Source organism: Pavona decussata, unplaced genomic scaffold (genome assembly GCF_977016875.1).
Source record: "Pavona decussata unplaced genomic scaffold, jaPavDecu1.1 SCAFFOLD_11, whole genome shotgun sequence".
Taxonomy (NCBI): Eukaryota; Metazoa; Cnidaria; class Anthozoa; order Scleractinia; family Agariciidae; genus Pavona; species Pavona decussata.
Window position 1 is genome coordinate 1,365,964 of NW_028145434.1, and position 22,822 is coordinate 1,388,785.

At 37.1% G+C, this 22,822-nt stretch overlaps 1 protein-coding gene across 1 annotated transcript; it reads right to left on the reverse strand.

Moving 5' to 3' along the window:
* Positions 1-104: 104 nt before the first annotated feature.
* LOC146488119 (zinc metalloproteinase nas-15-like) lies at positions 105-16,766 on the reverse strand. Its single transcript, XM_085121250.1, has 19 exons — positions 16,667-16,766; positions 15,870-16,021; positions 15,160-15,283; positions 14,268-14,453; positions 13,327-13,450; positions 12,599-12,777; positions 11,847-12,065; positions 10,431-10,460; positions 10,036-10,164; positions 9,189-9,311; positions 8,685-8,819; positions 7,950-8,072; positions 7,263-7,328; positions 5,912-6,049; positions 5,372-5,461; positions 4,244-4,399; positions 3,508-3,605; positions 2,526-2,668; positions 105-706 (listed from the first exon to the last, which is right to left on the reverse strand). Exons 3-18 carry the CDS (start codon positions 15,263-15,265, stop codon positions 2,531-2,533), a joined length of 2,040 nt encoding a protein of 679 aa, XP_084977376.1. The 5' UTR covers positions 15,266-15,283; positions 15,870-16,021; positions 16,667-16,766; the 3' UTR covers positions 105-706; positions 2,526-2,530.
* Positions 16,767-22,822: the final 6,056 nt, after the last annotated feature.

Below are 22,822 nucleotides of genomic sequence, written 5' to 3' on the forward strand. Positions count from 1 at the left end.
AAATTTTGTAAAAATATATCTTTACATAAATAAGTGAAAACAAAATAAATAAATTACAAAAAATATTGGTGAAAGTGGAACCTTTGTTTTGCACGGGAAATTCAACATGCGTTGAATCGTTTCGAAAAAATTCAGCTTTACTTGAAGCCAAGTGGAAATAAGTTGGCTCTCTTCACATTTAGACATTAGTAAACGTATGCTGCTGCAATACATTTAATAGAAAAAGGCAAAATGGTCATTGTGAGAATTTTTTTTTACTTTCCCGCCCACCCCATTAAACTAGGACACTTCAGGGTGAATTTCTTATGGCAAACATTGCTAAATATTTGGGCATTGGAAATGAGCAGAGGCGAGTGGGATGGGAATTGAAGGAGGGGGAGATAGTCGTATTCAAATGTACGCAGTGCTGTTGTTTCCCAAAGAAAAAATTATTTTCTTGTTTTGCACCTTCAATATGGCCGCACGTGACAAGTTTCTATTGCTGTTTCTGCTTATTCAAGATATTTCACTTCTTTTCAAATATTACGTTGTTTGCTGTTTGAAATGAGACAGTTCAGGAAAAAAAGAAACAAACACATAAGGTGATGTGCAATTTTCATTCTATTTATTTCTCTCGTCTGCTGTTGCAGCCGTGTTACAGTTAATTTCCACACCAAGCAATAAGCAGTGCGTTTGTTCCACATGAAATGCGTTAATGGAAAACTACCTAAGAATGGAAACAGAAATAAAAACGTTGTTACATTCGAAGGAAGGCCTATTATGTCAATCAAACACGCCTCATTCTGACACACTTGAAAATAAAGCAGCCTGCAAATTTTACCCTAGTTTTACCTGGATGAACCTTCGCTACTTCAGTCGGTAATTTCAGTACGGAACGATTTCGCGAACATTATGGTTGTTCGCTGCCTTGTGTTTGTTTGTAAACACTTTCATTTTGAAACTCGTGGCTGTGTAAATCTTTCTTACAATGCTATTTAGGTCCGGCTCAATTTCAGTGCGTCGTGGACGCAGACGTAGAAAGCAGTTAGCAATAGTACAAGAAGTGAATATAACTTCTGCAGATTTGAATTGGTCATTTTACAGTTGTGTGCTTAGTGACGTCACTTTGGAGTGGAAGCGAGGCTGGAGTTGATTTTAATACAAACCTCACTACTTTTTTTATATGTGGTTCAAAAAGCATTAGTAATTCATATACCCTTGACCTATGAAATGGTCGATAATACATCACGTGCAGTGACCTTATACCGATAAACCTCCTCCTTAATAGTGTGCGGTGTGCTATCAGCGGATAATACACTCCTTATTGGAATGCGGTGTTTTTCTCGTATGCTAATTTCTAACGTTCACAAAAGTATAATTGTTATAAACTCTATTGACACACGCTTCTCCAGGAATGTTTTTGAAGCCGTTCAAAAAACTCGCAGCACGTGTTTTATCGGGTCTAAAACCACTCGGCTTCGCCTCGTGGTTTTAAACCCGATAAAACACCCCTGCTCCTTTTTTTAAACATTTCATGAAGAACACTGAGGTTTTTATTAAAACAGAGTCAACTTCAGCCTCGCTTCCACCTAAAGGTTAGGTCGCTAAGCACACATTGTAAAATGGCCTATTGTCTTTGTCAAAATCTTAAGCGGGTACGGCAGAGGTTTAGTGAAGGGACGACACTGGAGAAAAATGTATTATGCACTGCATACGAGAGGTAAGACCTCTTAAAGGGATGGGTTCACGGTTCTGCGCATGTCCATGAATCAAAATACTTTTTCGCCTTTGCTTGCTATGACAAATTCGTTGTTTATGAACCATTCGGAAGGGAATAGTTAACTCGGGTGGTAATTTTTTCATATGATTGCGTTATTTCGCATGCAAATAGCTGTAAACACATCAACCTTGGAATAAATCCTACGGGTCAATGCTAAATTCAATATCGACAATATGAGTACAATTGACTAGCATTTTCTGTGAATTTTGGTCATCCGTCATTTGCTTGGACTAATTATAGAATGTGATTACTGAAGTACATGTGAGTGGGATTTTTAAGGCCATAAAGTTGATAAGAAAGGGAAAAAAGCATATAGACTCATGCACATGCGCTGAAATGTGAACCCGTCCCTTTAACCGGACCTAAACCTAAATATACACAATGCTTCGTTCCAAAATGGTTAGTTAATATATCAAGCACGAGGAAGAGTGTTTCGTCCGATTTCCAAACATCTAGAGGTGGTTTGGAAAACCGAGGCACAACCGATTTTTTTAAAATCAGTTTCGAGGTGTTTGGAAATGATGAAACACTCTTTCGAGTGTTTGATAAAGCTTCTCAAACCATAAATGATTCTTGGAGAAACGTTCACAAATTTTATTTTAATTAAGATCGCATTATTTTTCAAACCTCTTCATGGTAGTAATTTCCCTGGCTTTCTCTTCATAAGGTATTAATAAGTTTGAGATTTCAATTTTCGCATAACTAAAGTAATACTCATTACATTGTGAGCGTAGACGGCAAAACATTGCAAATGCAGTGCACTTACCGGATTTAGACGTCACATCCGTAAAACTCCACCCTCATGCATGGATAGGAAGATTTGCCAGCAAAGATCTTGACGTATCTGGCTGTGACTGGGTTGAACGTGTTTATGACAGGGGTAAAATGGTCACAGCTGCCGATAAAGTTCTAGAGGAAGACACGAGAAATCACATGGTACAGGGAATAATACAGTTACACTATCTATGTATGTGGACCTTTGAGAAAAGCTTAACGGTCATCATTACCAGTCTTGAGAATGATGTGTTCAATCAAAGGCATGCTGGCGCGAACGCAGTTCACCATTCGCCTACCAAACTATTCTAACTTTTGAGTGTGACGCTCAAACCTTTAAAGTATGGCGTATGTGAGCGAAAGTACGATTTTGTTGTCTTGACCTGTTGGAAAGCGTTTATTTCCTTTATTTCTTGCAGGCAGCTTTGTTACGAAATAATCACAAAACGGATTCGCTTCTGTAGGTTACAACTGCGTAGCCGGTAACCCACAAATTAACTATATCAGTAGTTGCTCAGAAGAATTTTCTAATTTTTCCTGAAGATAAGGATGCCAAACGTTAGCTTATGAATTGATTTTCTCATCGTTAGAAAGGAAAGGAAAGCCAAGGAAATCTGTCCCCGCTATGACGTTTGATGTTGATGTTTCTCTGCCTTTTAGAATTGGTTCCTATGCTGCTAGAAAGGATTTCTTTTTACAGTAAAACACCATATTCATAGGTATCAGTTCGAGTACAGCATCTTTGAAAGTCCTAGAGCGTCAGGCAAAAGTTATCATTTGCACAATTGGGGAACAGTGTTGTCCACTGAGCATTTCTTGAATGTAACAGACTGAGGCAGAGAGGCAGCACCCAGCAAATGGTCTGTAGATTATCATAGGGACCGTACCTGCTCGATTTGTCGCATGTGAGTTCAAAGAAGTTCTCGATAGATAAGAAGCTGATAAATAACAAGCTTTTAATGGCGATTCCTCACCCTTTCTTTCCCATTTTCTTTGTAAACCTTGAAGTTGGACCCATCCTTGCTGAAGGCCAGTTTGTATTCCTTGACGTGCTCATGGAAGACAGCTCGACCTTAGTAATAGGTAAATAAATAAATAAATGAATATAAATAAGAGCACAAAAGTAATCGTTAATTTATTGGCCCAGTTCTAAATCCTTACTGGAAATTCCACGTTGTGACTGTTTTTTTTTTTTTTTACCATTTCAGGATATATACCATTTTGATAAGTAAGTAATGATTTTGCTTTTAGAGACCTTTTTTTCATTCAAGGTTCGCTACCGGCCGGTCAGACAAGTTAGTTGGCGACAAGTTAATTCATGTTTTTCGTGGCAAACTTGCCCTTAAAGGGGAAGTATCATGAAAATTTTATGTGATTTCAATGTTTGTCTGACAAAAGAAACAAAAAATGATTGTCTAGTTTTGTTATAAATTATCACCCCAGTGTAATAAAACTGTCGATTAGTGCCCCTGGCCAGAGAAAGAGTAGGTCGGAATGGATTAAAACTTAAAAAAATATTAGGCTAATGTTTTTCAAGTTTTCGCATTTTTGTTTCAAAACCGCGCTAAAACAGAGTACGAGTTGTTTCTGTCAAGAATTGGGTTGATTTCTCTACTCTCGTTGTTCTAGAATTATGGGCTAGGACGACAGCTTTGTTGTTATCTGGTCCTAAGACTACCTGCCCCTTTCTATTAGAGTTGTATGATTCACCTTGTGTTGCGATCGCCCGTATCTTCTTCGTTTTACCGAGGTCAACCTGTAACCACTGATTATCTCGATCATTCGCACACCATGCTCCAATTCTTTTGTTGTCTTCATCGTCCTCAAAGTAAAGCCGGGCGTTGTCCGCAGATGCTCTCCAACCAGCTGGGACACATGAGAGAGGTATCAGCAACTTGTTTATCAAACGACAATGGTCTATCTACAGTATTATAATTGAAACATGTTGCACGTTCTTAAATGGAATGGAGCCAAGGTTTAGTCCTTCAACAATGTGTAATATGTTGAATGACCTTTTTCAACATACAGCAGCGTCAGATGATACAACATTTGTTGCACCGGTGCAACATTTGTTGGTCAACAACCTACCCAATCATGACAGCCTACTTTTAAACTATCTGCTTGCTTATAGCTACTGCATAGAAAATTTTCTGTATATTTTGTAGTGCTTCTCTACATAAGCGACATTTGTGTCCCTCTGAAAGCAAACTGAATCTTTCTCGTTACGAATTCACCATAGAATAGTACAGTTTCTCATTTGAGCTAAATCCCAATACATAAGAGGTTATTGCGGTCATCGGAATTTTTTATCAAGCGAAAGAACCATTGAGTGCCCCTAGCGTTTTTCATGTTAAAGGGACAGTATCACGCTATTTTTAGTAACACATCGAAAATCGGAAAGACGCTATTCGGTTGATAGCAGCCAAGATATAATGACCAAAATTCCATTAAAAGACTGTCAGAATGCAAAGAAACTATCCAAGGATATTTGACCAAGATAGAGAGGGGTTCAAATCTGAAAACGTCTGGCGTACGTTTTCAAATTTCGCTATTGTAACGCACTAAAAATCGCCGGTTGTACTATATTTTGGTTCGACCTTTCGTCTTAGAATCACTATTAATATCTCTTTAAATTAGCGATTGAGAAATTAATTAACACAGTGTTCAAAGTTTAAATTTAGTGAATTTTGGCCAAAAATCATGATATCTCCCATCGATCTCCCATGATACTGCCCCTTTAAAGAGGAGCGTTCTTTTTATATGTGTTGTTTTCCTCATGTATATGAGCATGAGGAAGGCAATGCGTTTTAACTCAGTTGATCGAAGGGGTGTATTGACCTGGTCTGTACTCTGTAGAAGCACTAAATGCAGAATCGGGCAGTTGAAATCCTCCAGGCCATCCAAGACCAAAAGCGTCCGAACAGGTGCCTTTTAAGAGGTAAAAGAAAATGCAAATCCAAATTAGTTTGGCTACAGCAGAATGTGTTAACGCTTTGAAGTTTGTACCTCACTATTGTTTATTTACCTGGAAAAATGGCGAGAAGGGCGGAATTTCCATTATAGTATGTTACCATAATCTTTAAAAATCTCCTCCTTTCAACGATTCTATTGGTTAAATTCACAAAAATGGAATTGTACTGAAATTGAAAATGGGATGCTAAGACAAATTCAGATTGTTTAGTCCTTCACCAAAAGAAGGACCACGGAAACTTATTTCCCTTTCTACGACAGTGCCCACGAACTTGAAAGAGAGATTGTTTTCTCTGTTGTAATACACATAAAGCTAAGATGTAAAACACCAGTAGAGGTACTCAAAAGACACTTTCATGCTTGATTTTAAAGTTTGATAACAAAGGGAAACAGTGATTTGATTTTTACCATTTGGCTTGATCGGGTAAGTGTCACACTTTGATCTGCAACTGATACGACAGTTTGATTCAGTCCAACCATTGGTGATACAATCACCTTGAGCAGCATAATCTGGACACGCTTTTCTCTTGTCAACACATATCAAACCTAATAAGAAATGCAGAGAGAACAGCATGTTGAGTGATTTAAATCTAATTGTACTATTGGGTAATCTTTCAAGTTTCTGTTCTAAAATTCCACTTAAAACTGAGACAAGGGTTGCAAGGGCCATTCCATAGATTTCTGCCATTACTATTTAATTTCAGTGCGATATTTATATGGTATTCCGTACAGCATAATATTTATGTGGCCTTGTGGCTATGATTAAGTGATCTTCATTTTACCACCAAAATCACCGCGATCTTCCGAATAAGGTCTCCTGTTACTTTCTGCATCTTTTTTTCTATTAAGAACACAACTGTAAGAAAAAGAAATATAGTGTGTGTCTTAGTTTAGGTGAATGTCAACGATCAAGAAACAGAACTTGAGACTGGAGCAACTACAGACCGCTGAGGAGACAGCTTTTTTCCTGAAGAAGCGAGGATCGAAACCTCCGCTCACAGCCGACCTTCGTGATATTAATACTGAAGCGTGATCAGTCGACCTCCTCTCCTACGTGGCGATCTAAAACTTTAGTAACTACATCGCGAGACAAACGAATATTTATTTATTTTTATATTTTACCACGATGACTAATCATCCCCTTCACGATACTATTTTTAATTTACAGTTATTTTTCGGTTAGTTAACTTTGACCTTCTAGGTGAAAGCCCATCCTGCAGACCAAATTTCCATTTGAGGTTCAGCGGGACGCGACGGTATACAAAGACGTAAAAAGAAAATTACCTTAATTGTCTTAAATTCATTTTGCAGCAAGAATCGTTTTGCCTGTGATTCAATTGTTAAAGTAAATTGTTTCAGACGTGGTTGGAATTTGTCAGTTCGAAAGAAGGATTATGCTGAGAGTGTACTCTTCTTTTGGTACCAGCTTGCTTAGTATCTCAAGTCAAGAGATTGTGCTATGCTTAACTTTACCATCTCTAAGATAATAAAACAAACAAAAACAAAACAAATAAAGAACAACGACAACAAACACTTTTCTCATGAAGAGAAGGCAAACACCAGCAGAGGCAATTGTTTTTCTTCATTCAAATGTGCAATCTGCAGCAAATGGTGTAATTTTTTTTGACTTTTTGTGGCCATATTTCAGGGAATGGTTTTGCATTCCATGTTAATTGACTTACTGACTAGCCTAGGTAAGGGCGATTTATACACTAAAGGTTTACCTGACAGACAAATTAACAAGAAGAACATCACTCACCCACACCAGTCCTGTTGGGCAAAACTGATGGAATGGTAGGGAAATTTGTTGGTCCTACAGTTGGCTCTGCAAACGCAAAAAGATAAAACGTGACTCAACATACTGACATTCTGTGTTATTGACTATTAAAGCATGTGAACCATCGATTAGTTGGCTCCTTCAGAGAACGTATCATAACGAAAATGCTATTGAAACTACAGTTTCTTAACAAAAATGGATTTATACCCGTTTTTAGCCTTCAGTTTACAAATACAAAATTAATGTTTAAAACCTGTACCCATTCAAAGACCTCTGAATGGCTCCCAAACTAGACCCTTCACGGCAATACATACTGTATAGCTACCTGTCCCCCCCCCCCCCCCCTTCCTCCAACAAACGCCAGGATTAAATTTCAGGTCGCTAGGGTATTGTATATCAGAAATGTCTGTTATAATCTCAGTTTCTTGTCTTTACCTCATTGGCGGCACTGAAATGGGATCTTTTCGACTTAATATTGTCTTATTCTAAACTATTTTGGAGACATTCCCACTTAAAGGATCAGCAGCGTCATTGAAAATCGATTTCGATTAGACATTTTTTGTGTGATGTTTTGAAAAATATTTGATGTCCTCTAAATAGACCGCTTCATTTTATATTACTCTAATAAATGTTGTATATATGGAAGCAAACATGAAACTTTGCACTTACTTGTACACTCGTCGCAGAAGCGACATGTGTGAGGACAGTCATTTCTCATGTTTGTTGTGTCCGAGTCGCATTCACCATTGGTAGCACGTGTCTTGCAGTCAGACTTCAGATCGAGGCAAATATCTGTGGTAAATTAAATTTAAAGCGGAACAGTCATGGCGATCTCAATTTATTGCGGTAAAACTGCTTAAGAAAGAAAATTTTGCCTAACATAACATTTCTCTTAGAGCACTGGGAAGACATTCCTTGCAGTAATTTATTGGAGTTATTTCTGAAATTTACGAAGAACAAACTATAATCCGGTTTTAGTTATTTCTCTTTAATGCTCAGGACGAACTTGAAAAAATTGGTTAATGTTTTCAAGGTGCAATCCATTCCCATCGAAGCCATCCGCAGCCAAAAATAATTAATGCCAGCTCCTGTGCACCGGTAGGGTAATTGTTGGCAAAACTGAATCATTATTAGGTTTAATGTTTCCATCGTAAGTCCTCTGCTTCAAATTCAGGCTTCCCCATCACCAAACCATCACCATTATGTGTGGTGCGTAATATGTATTAATATGAATGTGTGAAGAAACCAGTAAAAATCTTTTGACAAATCTTCTGAAAGACTGCCGCTAATTAGGTACACTATATGGTAAGAGCTTTGTAACTTGCTAGCCACTATCACCGTATATATAAAATATCTTTTTTATTACAACCCAATAAATCGCCCTAGAAAAGTTGTACTTGTTACCTGATGAACAAAAGTCACAAGTTTTCTTGCAATGAATAATCATGGCAGAGTGTGCTGTACAAAATCCAGCTTTCTTCCAATCTTCGCAGTCCTTAGTAGAGGCTTGGTCTACACACACAGTTGACGGCCCAGGATCTGTAAATTAGAAACAGACTAAACATAAAACCTCTTGAAAGAAGGGTGTGTGATTCTGCTTATTCGTTATGGGTCATTTAGTGTTTTTGCCTGAAAGAAATACGATTTTTTGGCTTTCTAATGCCATTTACAATGTGGCTGACCGGTTTCGTTTAGAGCAACCAAGAAGATTTTAAAATAGTGTATGAAATGCACGAATGAATGTCATGATCAAGATAACTTATCTTATTACTTGATCAAATGTCGCTAGGACTACCGTATCTTCGACGAATCGATAAGATGGACTTCATTTTCCTTCATTCAAACCATTTCCACTAAAATACTCACATCCTTTTCGGATAACGTTTGAAAGTGAAGGTTCAAACTTACTGCTGCAAGCTTGACAGGTTTTGCAGGTATGGGGACATTCCTTCTCCATGTTCGTCTTGTCAGATGTACATTTGCCTTCAGCTGCCCATTTCTTGCATAACTTGCTGTAGTCCATGCAATCATCTGTAAAAAAATATTTCTAAACTAACCAAGATGTAGTAGTCCAGATGTCGTGAACACCTTTGACTATCTGACACCGGTTGACTACGGTGCTTCTAGCTAAACTTGATAAGTTTGAAACAAGTGGTTGTTACGGAATGGGCTATGAATTCCAGCAGGTTTTATTTAGTTAGCCTTCAACAACGTGAAATTAAAAATTAGATGTATATCTTGACCGAAGAATTTAAAGTACTTGCGTCACTAGAAATGGATAAGAAGAATGTTATTTCGTTTTGTTTATTTAGTATCAATCAATCAATCAATCAATCAATCAATCAATCAATCAATCAATCAATCAATCAATCAATCAATCAATCAATCAATCAATCAATCAATCAATCAATCAATCAATTAGTTATGAACAATATAATACAGGGCTTCCAAGGCTAAGTAAGCTGTAAGGAAACTTTCATTCATTCTGTCTAACTGACTTTCATCTTATAGGTCACTGAAGTTCTAGTTTTTGCTCCATGTTGACCTTTACTGCATTGGGCAATAATATGCGATGTGAATCGAATTAAGGTCTTTGTGAATGTTATTGCCAATCATCTTGCTTAGCTAAAAGGAACGTATATAAAGTCCATTCGATTTTATCCAAAGTCACCGCCAGAACCGCTTCGTTTGTATCCAGACTCCCACACTTTTAACTGAGGTTTTACGATTACCACCTGGGTTTATATCTGCTTACTGTTCGAACAGAAGTCACAGGTTTTCTTGCAGTAATCGATCATGACGTCATGCTGTTCACAAAACCCAGCGCGTTTCCAGCTCTCACAATCAACAGTTTTTGCCGTGTCTACACATCTGGCTGCGCGCCCTGAGGAACAGAAGAAATAAGATAAATATAAAGTAATAGTTTCTTACACCTTCACATCCTCCGAGATGTTCTGTTTTTGAGTTTTCACATTTCTTAATAACGTATCAAGAAACGTACTTATGAGAGAGATGCCATGTTTCTTTTCAACCTCGTTCCTAGGGTCTCTCCTATTCACGAGGAGAGACCCTGGGAACGAGGTTGGTTTCTTTTCTGTGTCAGTTGTTTAGCTTGAAGGGAAAAGATAAACATTTTAGCTGATGTCTTACCTTGGGCAGATGGTGGGACACTGTTACGACCTAAAAAATTAATCAATCAATCAATCAATCAATCAATCAATCAATCAATCAATCAATCAATCAATCAATCAATCAATCAATCAATCAATCGATCAATCAATCATTCAACTAATCAATCAACCAATCAATTCAGTCAGTCACTGAAACAGATCACAGAAGGTCAATCTATCGATTAACTACGTACCTGACAATAAAAGAGCATTTCTCTACTAGCAGTAATTAAATTCTCCCAGCGTAAAAGCTTAAGGCGGAGGTAAGCATTAAAAGGCTTCATAGCCTCACTAGAGCTGTCTCTTTAGAGAATAACACGTGCTGCTTGGTTTCAGATACGCTGTAAGTTATGCTTACATGCAACCGAGGGCTCACCCTACGCAGTCTAAACTAAGAAGTAGTAAGATTAGGCAATTGTACACACATTTGAAGGCTTCAAGCGTGAGACACAATCTAATTCGGAAAGTAAACCTGGGCACTCGTTAACATTGCAGCAACGTAATTTGTACTGTAACTTCAATAAAAGAATAAATACATGCAATTCAAAATTTCTTAATACGTAACAGTAACTGGACACCTAAAATAACTACAATACTTAACTAGTTGGGTGACCATCATTTATTAATTGAAAAATACAAAGTTAGGAAAGAGGCTTAATATTGAAATAGACTTAAATACTAATTTGCATGCTGTGAATTACAGAACAAATACACAGACAAATGTAGAATAAAATAAATAACTGTGCATAAGTAAACAGATAGATAACAGAGCAGAAATAACAATGTATCCCAAATATTAGTAAAATTACATAGATATTCTCTTTTCCAGACAGCTTATCTAAAGTAACCCCCTAGTAATTAAATTTGTGACTTTCACAATATTCCTCCCTTATAACTGCAGGATGGCAAATATTTCCAGCGCTTTCAAGCTTGTATTTTGGTTCAAACGGCATGCCTTTGGTCTTGCTTTGATTTAACAAAGTTAAAAGCTTACTATTTGTCATCCAATTTTTCCATCCTTACCATGCTTAGTAACTTCCTTATAGACAGAACCGTGTATCCCTCATATAAGCTAATACGTGAGAGTGCGGCAGACATTGGAGAGGGAGATCATAACAAAATAACACAATTCAAAGAGTAGGAGGGCCCAGTAACGAGCCTTGTGGCACCAATTGAAGACCAGCTGACAAGTGTTCCCCGTATTTCACTCGTTCTAAACTAAAAGTCAATTAGTTCTTCTGTGATCATTTTTTCACCAGAAATGGCTAGCATGTATACTGTCCATGACCAAAAGAATTTACCGAAAATGGTATCGTAAGTATTTTTGTATTTATAAATATATTTGTTATGCCTGCATCAGTACCACTGAGAATAATATGTGTTAAACTAATCATACTTGAGCATTTGTACATCCTGCGTGCCTGCAATGCATCATCGGGGCTGAGTTTTACATACGGGGTTTTTCCGTTTAGTGATCGGATCGGCACCATAGTATCCTTGCCATTTTTTGAGAATGCAGTCCAAGGGTAGTGCATTATTGATGAGTAATCGTATGGGACTCCATAGTCGATTACCTCTGTTCCCCAAACCTTCTTCTTAAAATTATACGCCATGCCTGAGGAATACAACACCAACTGCGTCAATACCGTGAGCGTTATTCATATTTATTATTTTTTGCTTAAAGAGGAAATTCTTGGTAGCTTAAGAAATAACTTTTTTATTTGTTGTCTGTGTACTTATTATGAACGCACTAAATTCATGTCATTATTATTTACATCTATTACGTACTTATTTAGGATAAATTACTGTTATGATCTTCTGGGCCGGGTTGTTCGAAAGCCGATTAACGCTAATCCGCGATTAAAAGTTAATCAAGGTGTTCATCATCGCTCGTTAAAATGAGTTTAAAGGTTAATTTCAAGCTGGAGGTAAAGAAAAGTCTAAGTCAAAACTGAGGGCCCAAAATCCTTAATAATAAGCAATTGAACTCGAGTCAAAGTTTGGCTTAATCGGGCTCTGAACAGCTGAGCCATGGAAAGTACCTTCTCTAAACCTTTTAAAGTTGAGACCATTAAATTAAATTAAAAAAAAAAAAAAAAAAACAGTAAACGATTGCCAAAAAGTGACATGATTTAGCCATACACTTACTGTCATCGATGTTTTCCCAGTTGATCCTCAAGTAGCTATCTCTATCGGGTCTGCTCTGTTCATGCCAAAATCCAATTGCGTGTCCGAGCTCGTGAGTCATCACATGCTTATATTCACAGCCATGGCCAATGGATAGCCAGGTCTTCCGTCCACGAACTTTACCCACCTCGCACCAACACCTTTTAAGCAGAAACAAGAGACTATGAGGTAAGAAAGCGAATCCCCCATACATGCCCCTCTTCTATTTTTGTTTGCGTTTCTATTTTAATGTCGACATCTTATTGGTCAGTTAGAGTGACGTCATTTAATTTTAAACTCAATGGCGGATTATATTTCCCAAAATAGCATGGTGCAAACTAAAAAAAGATTGAAAATAACTATCATGGGGCACAGGGATTCGCTCTCTTGCCTCATAGTCTCTTGGCAGAAATGAGTCATTTAAAAGCAACTGAGAATAGACTAGATAAACTGTCAACGGAAGATAGTTAGTCTAGACACACAGTGCGTCTCGTGCCACTTTGTTTACACGCATATTAACCAGACGGACGAACATCAAATCTTTTCCTAAGTTCGTTTAGACGGATAATGCGTCATCTAGTACATACACAGACATTTACCCTGTAACAGACCGGTCCTGGGTCTTTTTCTCCATCTGCTGTTATGAGGCTTGGAATATATTTTCTTGTTGAATTTTTAACTTACTAAAAATATCAGAGAAATTGTCTTACCCCTGTCCTCGGAAAAACCACAGGAATTCTTTTTCTGTTGTCCTCTTTACAAACTTAATGCACGTTTTGCTCTCCCACTCGGCAATGGCCTCCATGGTGGCTCTCACTGCTCGATCAATGCTGGCTGTAAATTTGAAGAGGGTAAAGTTTAAAGGGGCCTATCTTACCCCCGGTTTGTAGTCACGTATTTTTCCCTGCCTTTTTTTTTTGTAGCCAGAAAGATTTTCTCGGCTGTAAAGAATATCTGTTTTGCGGATTAACCAAGGTCTTTAACGACTTTTGATATGTTTTTGAGATGAGATTATTATTATATTAACGACCACATCTAAATGACCTTTTTTACGTAGACGATTGATACGGCCATAAGGGCTGTGTCTGAGCTCTGTGAAAATACTACTCATAAAATTGATTGAATATTAGTGACAAAAGATATGCAACGAGATTGAGCTTTCACTTCAATTTGTGGATCCGACTTGGAAGATGACGGATTCTGGCGGTTCATTTACATGGGAGCTTTCACTTATCTTGAAAATCAGCATGAGAAAAAAAAAAAAAAAGGAAGCGATTGAGGATTCTCTCCCATCTACCGAGCATTTTGTTGGCCTGCTTGGGCTGAGAAGCGGCAGGTCCTTCCAAAACCTCAAAGCTAGCGTATGTAATCCATTAAAGTGAAACTCTAAGAGAAATCCCGTAAATGTTTTTTTTTTGTTTTGAACTTGACATGATAGCATCTAATGACTTGGAAATTACGTCATGATTTTTAAACGACAGCCATCTTGGATATCTTGAATTTTCAAGAATGTTAAAGAGCGGAAAATTTAAAAAGATAGTAACATTCATTTTTCGCTTGGGCTGAATCACCCCCCCCCCCCCCCCCTCCCCTTCCCCTTTCCCTTTCCCTGCTCAAAATAGGGGTAACCTGGAATTATTAAATGTCTTACCTACACTACAGTCAAATTCGTAGGGAATGACAGCATTTGGCCACTTTATCTTGTCATCATTATTTGCGGCACGTGACGGCGAGCCATCTGGATCTCCAAATACGAGGTTGTTCAGTCGTTGCCTTTCAGTCAACTTGACGTCTCCTTCGAAGAGGTGAGAATTGAAGTGCGGGCTTTCTGTATTGTCTGTAAAAAGAAATCAGTTAAGGTTGAAGAAAACGAAGCTTCATTTTACCCAGCCCGCTGAATGCTTCGTTTGGCATAATACAATTCCAAAACGTACTCTCAGTGTTATCGGAGACTGCCGAAAACCGCGTTTCATGCAGTTTTGTTCACATGCCCCTAAACTAACATGTAATGTTCTGTGCAACAGGCGTCCGTTACGTTTAAAAAGCAATAGTGGAGGTAGTTATTTTGTAAAATTGTGTGTATATATCCGCTTTTTTTTGACATCGAAAGAAAAAATATGTCCATGAATCAGTGGTTAAGGTTTCCATTATAGGATTCCTCAGCACATTTTTCGGAACCTAAATGTTAACTTTAGCTTGGAATTATATGTGGTAAATAAAATTGAATTGTGAGTGATTTTCAACAGCTACTCGCTACTCACACGCTATGCGTGAGGCATCTACAAGTTAAAGCCAAAGACTCGTTCATCTGTGGAAATGTAATCAACAGTCTTTTCAACGTATTTTGCTCGGTCGATATATCAGTTAACGTTTTTAAAAATGTACACTGTCAAAAACACGGAAGTATAGCGACAATAACAAGGCCTTCACAACAACAACAACAAGTTAAAGTTATTTGTTGGAAAGTTTAAATACATGTACACCTCCAAAACTTCTGTAGCTTATATATGTTGCTACCAAGTAAAATAGTAATTTTAACTTACCTTTTCCCATATTTATTTCAAGAATCTTTTCAAAGGCTCCTTTCTCCGCTAGACCTCCCTCGGCCAGCAGGAGAACACAAAGGGCCAACAACGGTATGAGACGCATTGGTTAATGTGGCACTTTCTGGACAATGAGAGAAAAAGATAGATTGCAGTCCTGAAAAAAGATATTCAGCAACTCCTGGCTCATAAAACATATACATAAAAAGGGGTAATACATTTGAAATAAAGTTTGATATAAACTAATCGTACTGTGACCTTGCTCATTAATCTCTACTTTAAAAGTAATTTAAGGCCACCATTATTGTTGAATCAATGTTTTTGATATAAGATCACTGTTTTCATATCGGAAGTTAAGAATTGACTTGCATATTAATTTCCTTTTATAGTTCATGTCATCCAAAGTAAATCTTGTGGCCTATTTCTGACTTTTTTCGATATTTAATCTCCTTATCTGCTCAAAACCCTGTGAAAGGGGGATGTTTTTTTTGAAGTGTACCCACTTTTCGTGGAATAAATTCTGTATGCCCAAACTGTTTACCCACAGGTTTTGTTTCTGAAGTTCAACTGCTACCAGCTTGTAAATGCCTCAGTTGTTCTTGGCCCAATTCAATTAATACAAACTATAAATTTACTTTAAAATTGTTAAATGTAGTCTGGAGTCTATGAATGAGTTATTGAATTCTTACCTTAACCTGCTTTTTACCTACCTGTTGGACGCTCCCTTTACAAAGTAATTCTGCGACAGTGGTTTCAAGAGTCGGTTGGGCCTCTTTTAACCTTACTGTTAATTTGAACAGTCGCCCATCCAGTTTCCATTTGAACAATCAGAAGCTTTTCCCAAAGCATGGCTGTGTTTAAACTGAGGAATCAATAAGACTGCCTGCTTAAGCAATAATTGATAGTCTCATTGTATTTCCGGATAAATAATGTTTTAAAAGTACATCAAAGCGAATGCTATAGTCTTATCTCAGCGATGTGCTGCTTATTTGTTTCACTTTATTACTGAAAATGACATCACTAATTGTTTGTATTGCTTCTTATTTTGCAAAAATTTTAGTACTTCCTTTTCATGCATTTTAAACCATGTTATAAAATAGATTCAATGATTTGAAATACGACTAAAAACAGAGGCTGGATATTCTATAAAGCTTTGTTTGATAAACAAACACGTTGCGCATTGTTCAATTGTACTTTTATAAAACGTCTGGAATAAGCTTGGCTGGAAATGTTTGTTATTGTCATAAAAGGCGCAAAAGGGTTTTTGTTTGGCGACCAAATTCAAGGCCATGAAATAATTTCTCTTAGTAGCCAACAACGCCAAGGGAAATCGCTGATTTTCCCACCTTAGATCATAATTGGTGTACCAGTTTGAAAATGCTGCACCGATTCATTGATAAATTTCAAAGTTATATCTACCAAGGCTGTTTGTTTAGCTGCGGTAGCAGTACAAAAAGTTGCAGCTTATTGTTAGTGTTTAAAGATTCAGCAACAAAATAACATTTACTCTGGTTCAATCCTGCAGTCAGCTGTACTTTGTTGAGGTGGCAAATTTAAATTTAACATACGGTTAGCCTGCGTGCAGACGTCTCCTATTTCCTTTGTTGCACCGACTCTCCCCGATTTTTCCTGAGGGGCAGACCAAAAACGGTTTGTCAGACCGTAGGGAAAAAAACAACTAATAAAAGATACTGCTGCTGATAATTGAAACGTTTAAACCTTTTATTTCTTTCTTTTAAGTAACATTTAACCATTCCTTTAACGCGTCACTAGTTGAAACAATTCAATTGAAAAAGTGAAACAACCCTAGCTGACACACGTCGGCTAATAGCTTTAAAGTGGAATAATGGTAATGGCAAAGTAACTCAACGTGCTGTTTACGAGTAAATTTAAATATTTTCGCTTCCGTCGAGCGATGACTTGGTAATTTATTTTGATCATGTAAGGTTCTGTTGAATCTAGTAGACTGGGTTGTTTGATGATGATTTAGTGTTAATTCAATAACAGTATTGCGGACATTCTCTCAGCAGTGAATTGGCAGTTAATCGATACATTTTTGACAAGAAGAATTCATTTCATTCTGATAACAACTTGGTTTTGTCTAGTTAGAAATTTATGCACCGATATTCACAATATTTTTGTAGGGTGGGCAATGAAGAGTCACGCACGCTGCCTTTAAACAAAATCTGTAGTAAGAAATCTGGATACTTTTAGTTCAGACAAGAGGTGTAATAAATGTAATAAATGCCCAGTTCAATTTTGCACATGTTAGGAGTAATGGTTTTGTTATTTGGATTTTTATTTTCCTTGCAACGGTTATGCAAGAACTGTAATTTATGGTAATAATAATGATCTAACAAACAAACGTATACGCCAGTGATGAAATCGTCATCAATGTACGTTTTTGCAATGAATGCGAGTTTAAGTTAAAATATTAACTTTAATACTCTTGCTTGAAATAATTTAGTTCATTTATGCATATGATTAAATAATTTTAAATATTTTAAAAAGAGTGAAAGTAAAACAGTTTGAGAATAGCTTGGCCTTGCTATTCCAAAAAATAATTTAAATTTTAATTGTTCTTATTCCTTTCAGGAACTGAAATTTCCCCTAAATCGTGTATCTTCAGCTCAAATCGCCTTTAAGATTTTGTTGTAGTATTTGTCTACAAGCAGTGATCTTGTGGAGTTTTGCTATTTATGAACGATTTTGGCAAAAAAAATAAGTACACCCGTGTGAATTTAACACGTTAAGCGATTGAACTGTAACGCAAATGAAAAATTCCCCGTTATCTTGGTGAAAAACGCGGTATGGTTCTAAAAAGTTTCCCTGTAACTTGTGGAATACTATATATAAGATCGGCAAGCTTGGTTTTTGACAAGTACCTGTTACAGCAGTAGGAAAAACGAATCAATCATCAAAACTTGGACTAAACATGATCAAGGTATGTTTTTAACAAATTTGTAAATTGTGCCATTTAAAATTGGTTGAGTTAATATTTCTGCGTGCCGAGAAAGGAATTGAAGAAGTCACGTAGACCAAAGATCAATTGCCAAATAGATTTAACTTGGTTAAAAATTTTACGCGGTTCAGAATTCTTCTTCAGTTGTGGAGAATGAACTGAGAGATGACAAGGCGTTTATAAATAAAATGATTATATGCGATATGATCGGTCAAGTTGTACGTCCGAGTAAATCCTACTCGTTTTTTCTCGCGAATTGGTCTCGTTTCGTTGCAAAATAAATACCTGCCGTCATTTACGAACGAAACGTTTTTGCCAGTATGTATAACTAAAATTCTTACCGAAATACCAGACAGAGAACAAACCTTATATTTTGTCGAAAACTAGAAAAGGAAAAAACTCATAACTCCAAAATTGTTATAAGAATTATCACCGTTTTCGTTTTATTCGGAAAAAATGTCAACTTGTTTTCACGAACATAAACAACACCAGAAAATCCTGAAATAGAACCGTAATCAATACCTCTTTAAATTATTTCTTTTACAGGGAATTGTCATTATTGCTCTTTTCATTGTTATCGTACCCAACGAAACATTCTGCCAGCCGAAAGACATGGGTGACTTCAAAAGCACACAGCCCTCATCTCTTAACCTTGTTCAATCAACTGGCACTTCAAGAAAACGCCTCCTCTTAAGATCCAAGCGACACTCATATCCTGGATGTGTGAAGAAGGTATTTTTCTCTTCTAGCGGGATAGTCATTGAGTGTGAGAGAGGCCATCCTGACTGCTACGAAGTCGCTCCTGGGAGCTACGGAAGATGTGAAACTGTGAGGAACAGCAAAAACGTTGTAACGGAATGTCGATGTAAAGGTTCAGTCCACAGATAATTTATAAAAAAAAAAAACTAAATATAAGCTCTCTGCTATTTGCTAATTGTCATTATGTATTCAAGAAGCCAATGAGCAAAATGTAAAGTGTACGAAGTATGTGAAAAAAGCGTAGCTTTGTTAGGAGTAATAAATTACAAATGCATGGAAGAATGTGTGTCAAGTTTAACAACCTTGTGACATTGTTTATTGAAGAATTATTGCTCGTACTTTTATCCTCTAGATTTCAAAGGGCTTGAAAAAGGCTACAGTTCTTTCCACCAATGTAAATTCATAGCAGTAAAGCTGTGACTATGAAACTGTAACGATAATAAAACAGCATGACGTTTCGACGACTTCATATCGTCATTGTCAAATGAGTAAAAATGGAAATAACGGAAAGGCATATTTATAGGTATTGAAAGTGAGAAAAAATATTAGCATGAAAGTATTCAGGTAAAGAGTTTCGCGCGAATGGAATCCGCTTGCGTGTTCAGTTTCGGTCTTTTTGTTCTTGATCCACATCATTTCGTAGACCAAACATTCAAATTTATCACGTCATTTCTTTACGACTTTATTTCGGCATTTCTTTATGACTTTATGACTAAAGTCATAAAGAAATTCCGTGACAAATTTGAATGTTTGGTCTACGAAATGCTGTGGATCAAGAACAAAAGACCGAAACTGAACACGCAAGCGGATTCCATTCGCGCGAAACTCTTTACCTGGATACTTTCATGCTAATTTATTTTCTCACTTTCAATACCTATAAATGTGCCTTTCCGTTATTTCCATTTTTACTCATTTGACAATGACGATATGAAGTCGTCGAAACGTCCTGCTGTTTTATTATCGTTAATTTTCTTGTTGAAATGTTTCTCCAAATCGTTTTTCATCACTATGAAACTGAAAGGTTATAATGAAGTATGCCCTTTACTTTTACACGTGCGGCATTTTGGATTTCCCAGTTTCACAATAAAACTAACGCAATCAAATAAACAAACAAACTCTCAGAATCAAAATAACAATCTTTGATAATCTATTCGCCCAAATATGGTGACCATGGAAATATAAACAACGTAAATAGAGGCGTCCTTATTGCTAGGCAAGTTGGAGGAAAAATCTCGAAATTTGCCGCTTTTGTGTTTTGAGAAAAAAAAAAAAAACTACTAACTGTTAAAATAAAGCTCCGGAATTTTTGGACCCCCCGCCCACGCTCAATTATACATGCTGTTTAGGGAAATTTTAACTTTATAAACAAGAAGCTGGTACAAGCTTAAACTCGGGCCATATTTGACCGCGTGGTGCGTAAGCCTACGATCTTTTAACCTCCAGCATCGCTAACTCCCTCAAATCGATAGATACATATATATAGTGAGGCAACAAGTGACCATCAGATAAAATTGCATTACTTGCAGTCAGAATGGAATACAGAGAAAAATGGTTAAACCATTTGTACATTGAGCCAGATATGTATCTGTGTGACGGCCGTTCACTGACGGATCGTTATTTCCAGTATGATCTAGACTAACGTTACGTTTCGCCAGCACGTGTACGTTATCCTCGTACGTTTTTGAATGTCCGCTGTTTATATTTATAAAGGAAATACAGGGGAAAGCATTTGTTATTAACCTTTCATTTTGAGACAGAAACCGTTTATACATGGATTATTTTTCAATAGTAAACGTGAGTCAGATCTGTATCTGTCTTGGCCCGTGGGGTCGGGGTTTTAGAGTGATTTAGTTGCCGAAATTTCGGTAAAACAAAACTAACCTTGAGGAACTAAAACGGCTAAGTAAAGAAGGGTATAAACCTTTCGAATTTTTAAAGTGCTAGTAATGAAAAGATGAAATATGAATGGTTGAAAAACTTCGAAAGTTAAGAGATGTACAAAGACACTATAAAAATAGAAATATAAACAGATTAAGTTTCTTCGCGTCTGTTAATCGCATAAAGTTTAAGTATCTTCGCCTTGAAAATAGACAATGCCTCTCTAGGTAAAAGAATGCCATTTCTGTTAAAGTTGATAAATTCTAGGGGAATAAGTTCTAAATTGTTGTAGATTGAATGGCCAGAACTAGAGAGTAAAATGATCTGAAACGCATTGTGTACTTACTTAATAGCGGAGCTCCACGCGCGCCAAAGGCGCGTGTGCGAAGCCCCAGTGATAAGAGATTTTGGTAAACCCATGTATGCGAAAAATGTTGGTTATGACCTCACTGTCCGATCCTCCGGCGTACGTACGTACAGCGTACGCCCCTCTATGTAAGCCTATGTGAAATGCCGCACTCAATTTAACTCTGTGCCTTGCAACCGTAACCGCGTTTCTTCGGCGGGAAGTGGGATGACCAACTTCTTTTAGAAAAACAAACGAGAATTTTGAAGAAAATTAATTCTTGTATTCGTTGAATATGTCGACAAACTACATATGTCGAGAAAGCAGGCGACTATTAGTGGAGCCCCGCGCGCGGAGCCCCATTGATAAGAGATTTTGGTAAACCCATGAATGCGAAAAATTCTGCTTTGGGCTACGACGTCACTGTCCGTCCGGCGTACGTACGTCCGCCCCTCTATGTTAGCCATTGTGAAATGCCACATTCAACTTGTGTCTTTTTTTTTCCGGCAAAACATGATTTTGAAGATGACAAAATACAAAGTCAATTTATGTGACCAACAGTGGGGGAAAGAGCAAGGCGAGTAGCGGCGGGAGAAACAAATCGACTAAAACATCATCAGAATCTTAAAGTGAAATCATTTTACTCCGATCCGGCGCGACGAAACGTTGGATTTTTCCCCTTGAAGTGAAACGTTTCGCTCACTTAATGTTGTAAAACGAACGAAAAAAATCAGCAATTGAATAAAAGGACTGGTTATCCTCAGAAGAGGCGAGTATATTCATGTCATTTTGTTGACAAATTTTTGCTGGTTTGTTGTTTTGAAAGATATTGATTTCTTGCAGTGTTGACACGCAGTTTAACTTAAGCTTAATCTTTAGCTTAATACTGCTAACTTCAGAGCAGTCTTTTGAGCTTACTTTTTCAGTCCATGTTCATTATATCCCTTGGATTTCCATATTCTAATCGCGTCCAATTTTGCCTTCCAGCAGCTACAGAAAGAGCAAGACCACTAGCGGTGGAGGAAAAAAATGAACTCTTTCCAGAGACGGCACATCATAAACAGCGGCCGTATCTTGAAGAGAAATTATTTTACTCTGATCCGGAGCGACGAAACGGACGTTGATTTTTCCTCTTTAAGTGAAACTTTTCGCTCCCTTAACGGTGTAAAACGAACGAAAAAATCAGCAAACGAATAAAGGGACTGGTTATTCTTCAAAGAGGCGAGTATATTCTTGTGATTTTGTTCACAAACTTTGCTGCTTTGCAAGATATTGTTTTTCTTGCAGTGTTGACACTGCAACTTGTTTAAGTTAAGTTTAATACTGCTAACTTCAGAGCAGTCTTTTGAGCTCATTTTTTGGTTCGTGTTCGTTATTTCGCTTGACGTTTTTTTTTCTAATCTCATCCCATTTTGCTTCATTTAAAAAAAATGTGATTCTCAGCTAAAATACTTAGTCAAACAAACGTCTTGCTGCAACACTGTACGTTGTCATAAACTACTTACAAGTTTTTCTCACATATATTCATAATTTTAGCATTTATTTGTGACAATTTTGAGAGAGAACAAACACAAATACTTAAAACAATAGGATATAACGGCAAAGACTAAGATGTGTTAGTATTTTTCACTGAAAGTCTTTTCAAAGAGCGTTCAGAGCGAATGTAAAATTAAAGTGTGATTTCATCAAAACAAAGCTTACGCAAAACATTTATTCGC

What these genes read in the sequence shown, in the direction of transcription:
- LOC146488119 (XM_085121250.1), bottom strand. Translation starts at nt 15,265, where the DNA reads ATGCGTCTCATACCGTTGTTGGCCCTTTGTGTTCTCCTGCTGGCCGAG. An exon ending in CAGGATGTACAAATGCTCAA is followed by an intron (nt 10,461 to 11,846) that starts GTATGATTAGTT and finishes TTAATTTTTTAG; the next exon opens with GTCGTAACAGTGTCCCACCA. An exon ending in AACCTGTCAAGCTTGCAGCA is followed by an intron (nt 8,820 to 9,188) that starts GTAAGTTTGAAC and finishes TCTAATTTACAG; the next exon opens with ATCCTGGGCCGTCAACTGTG.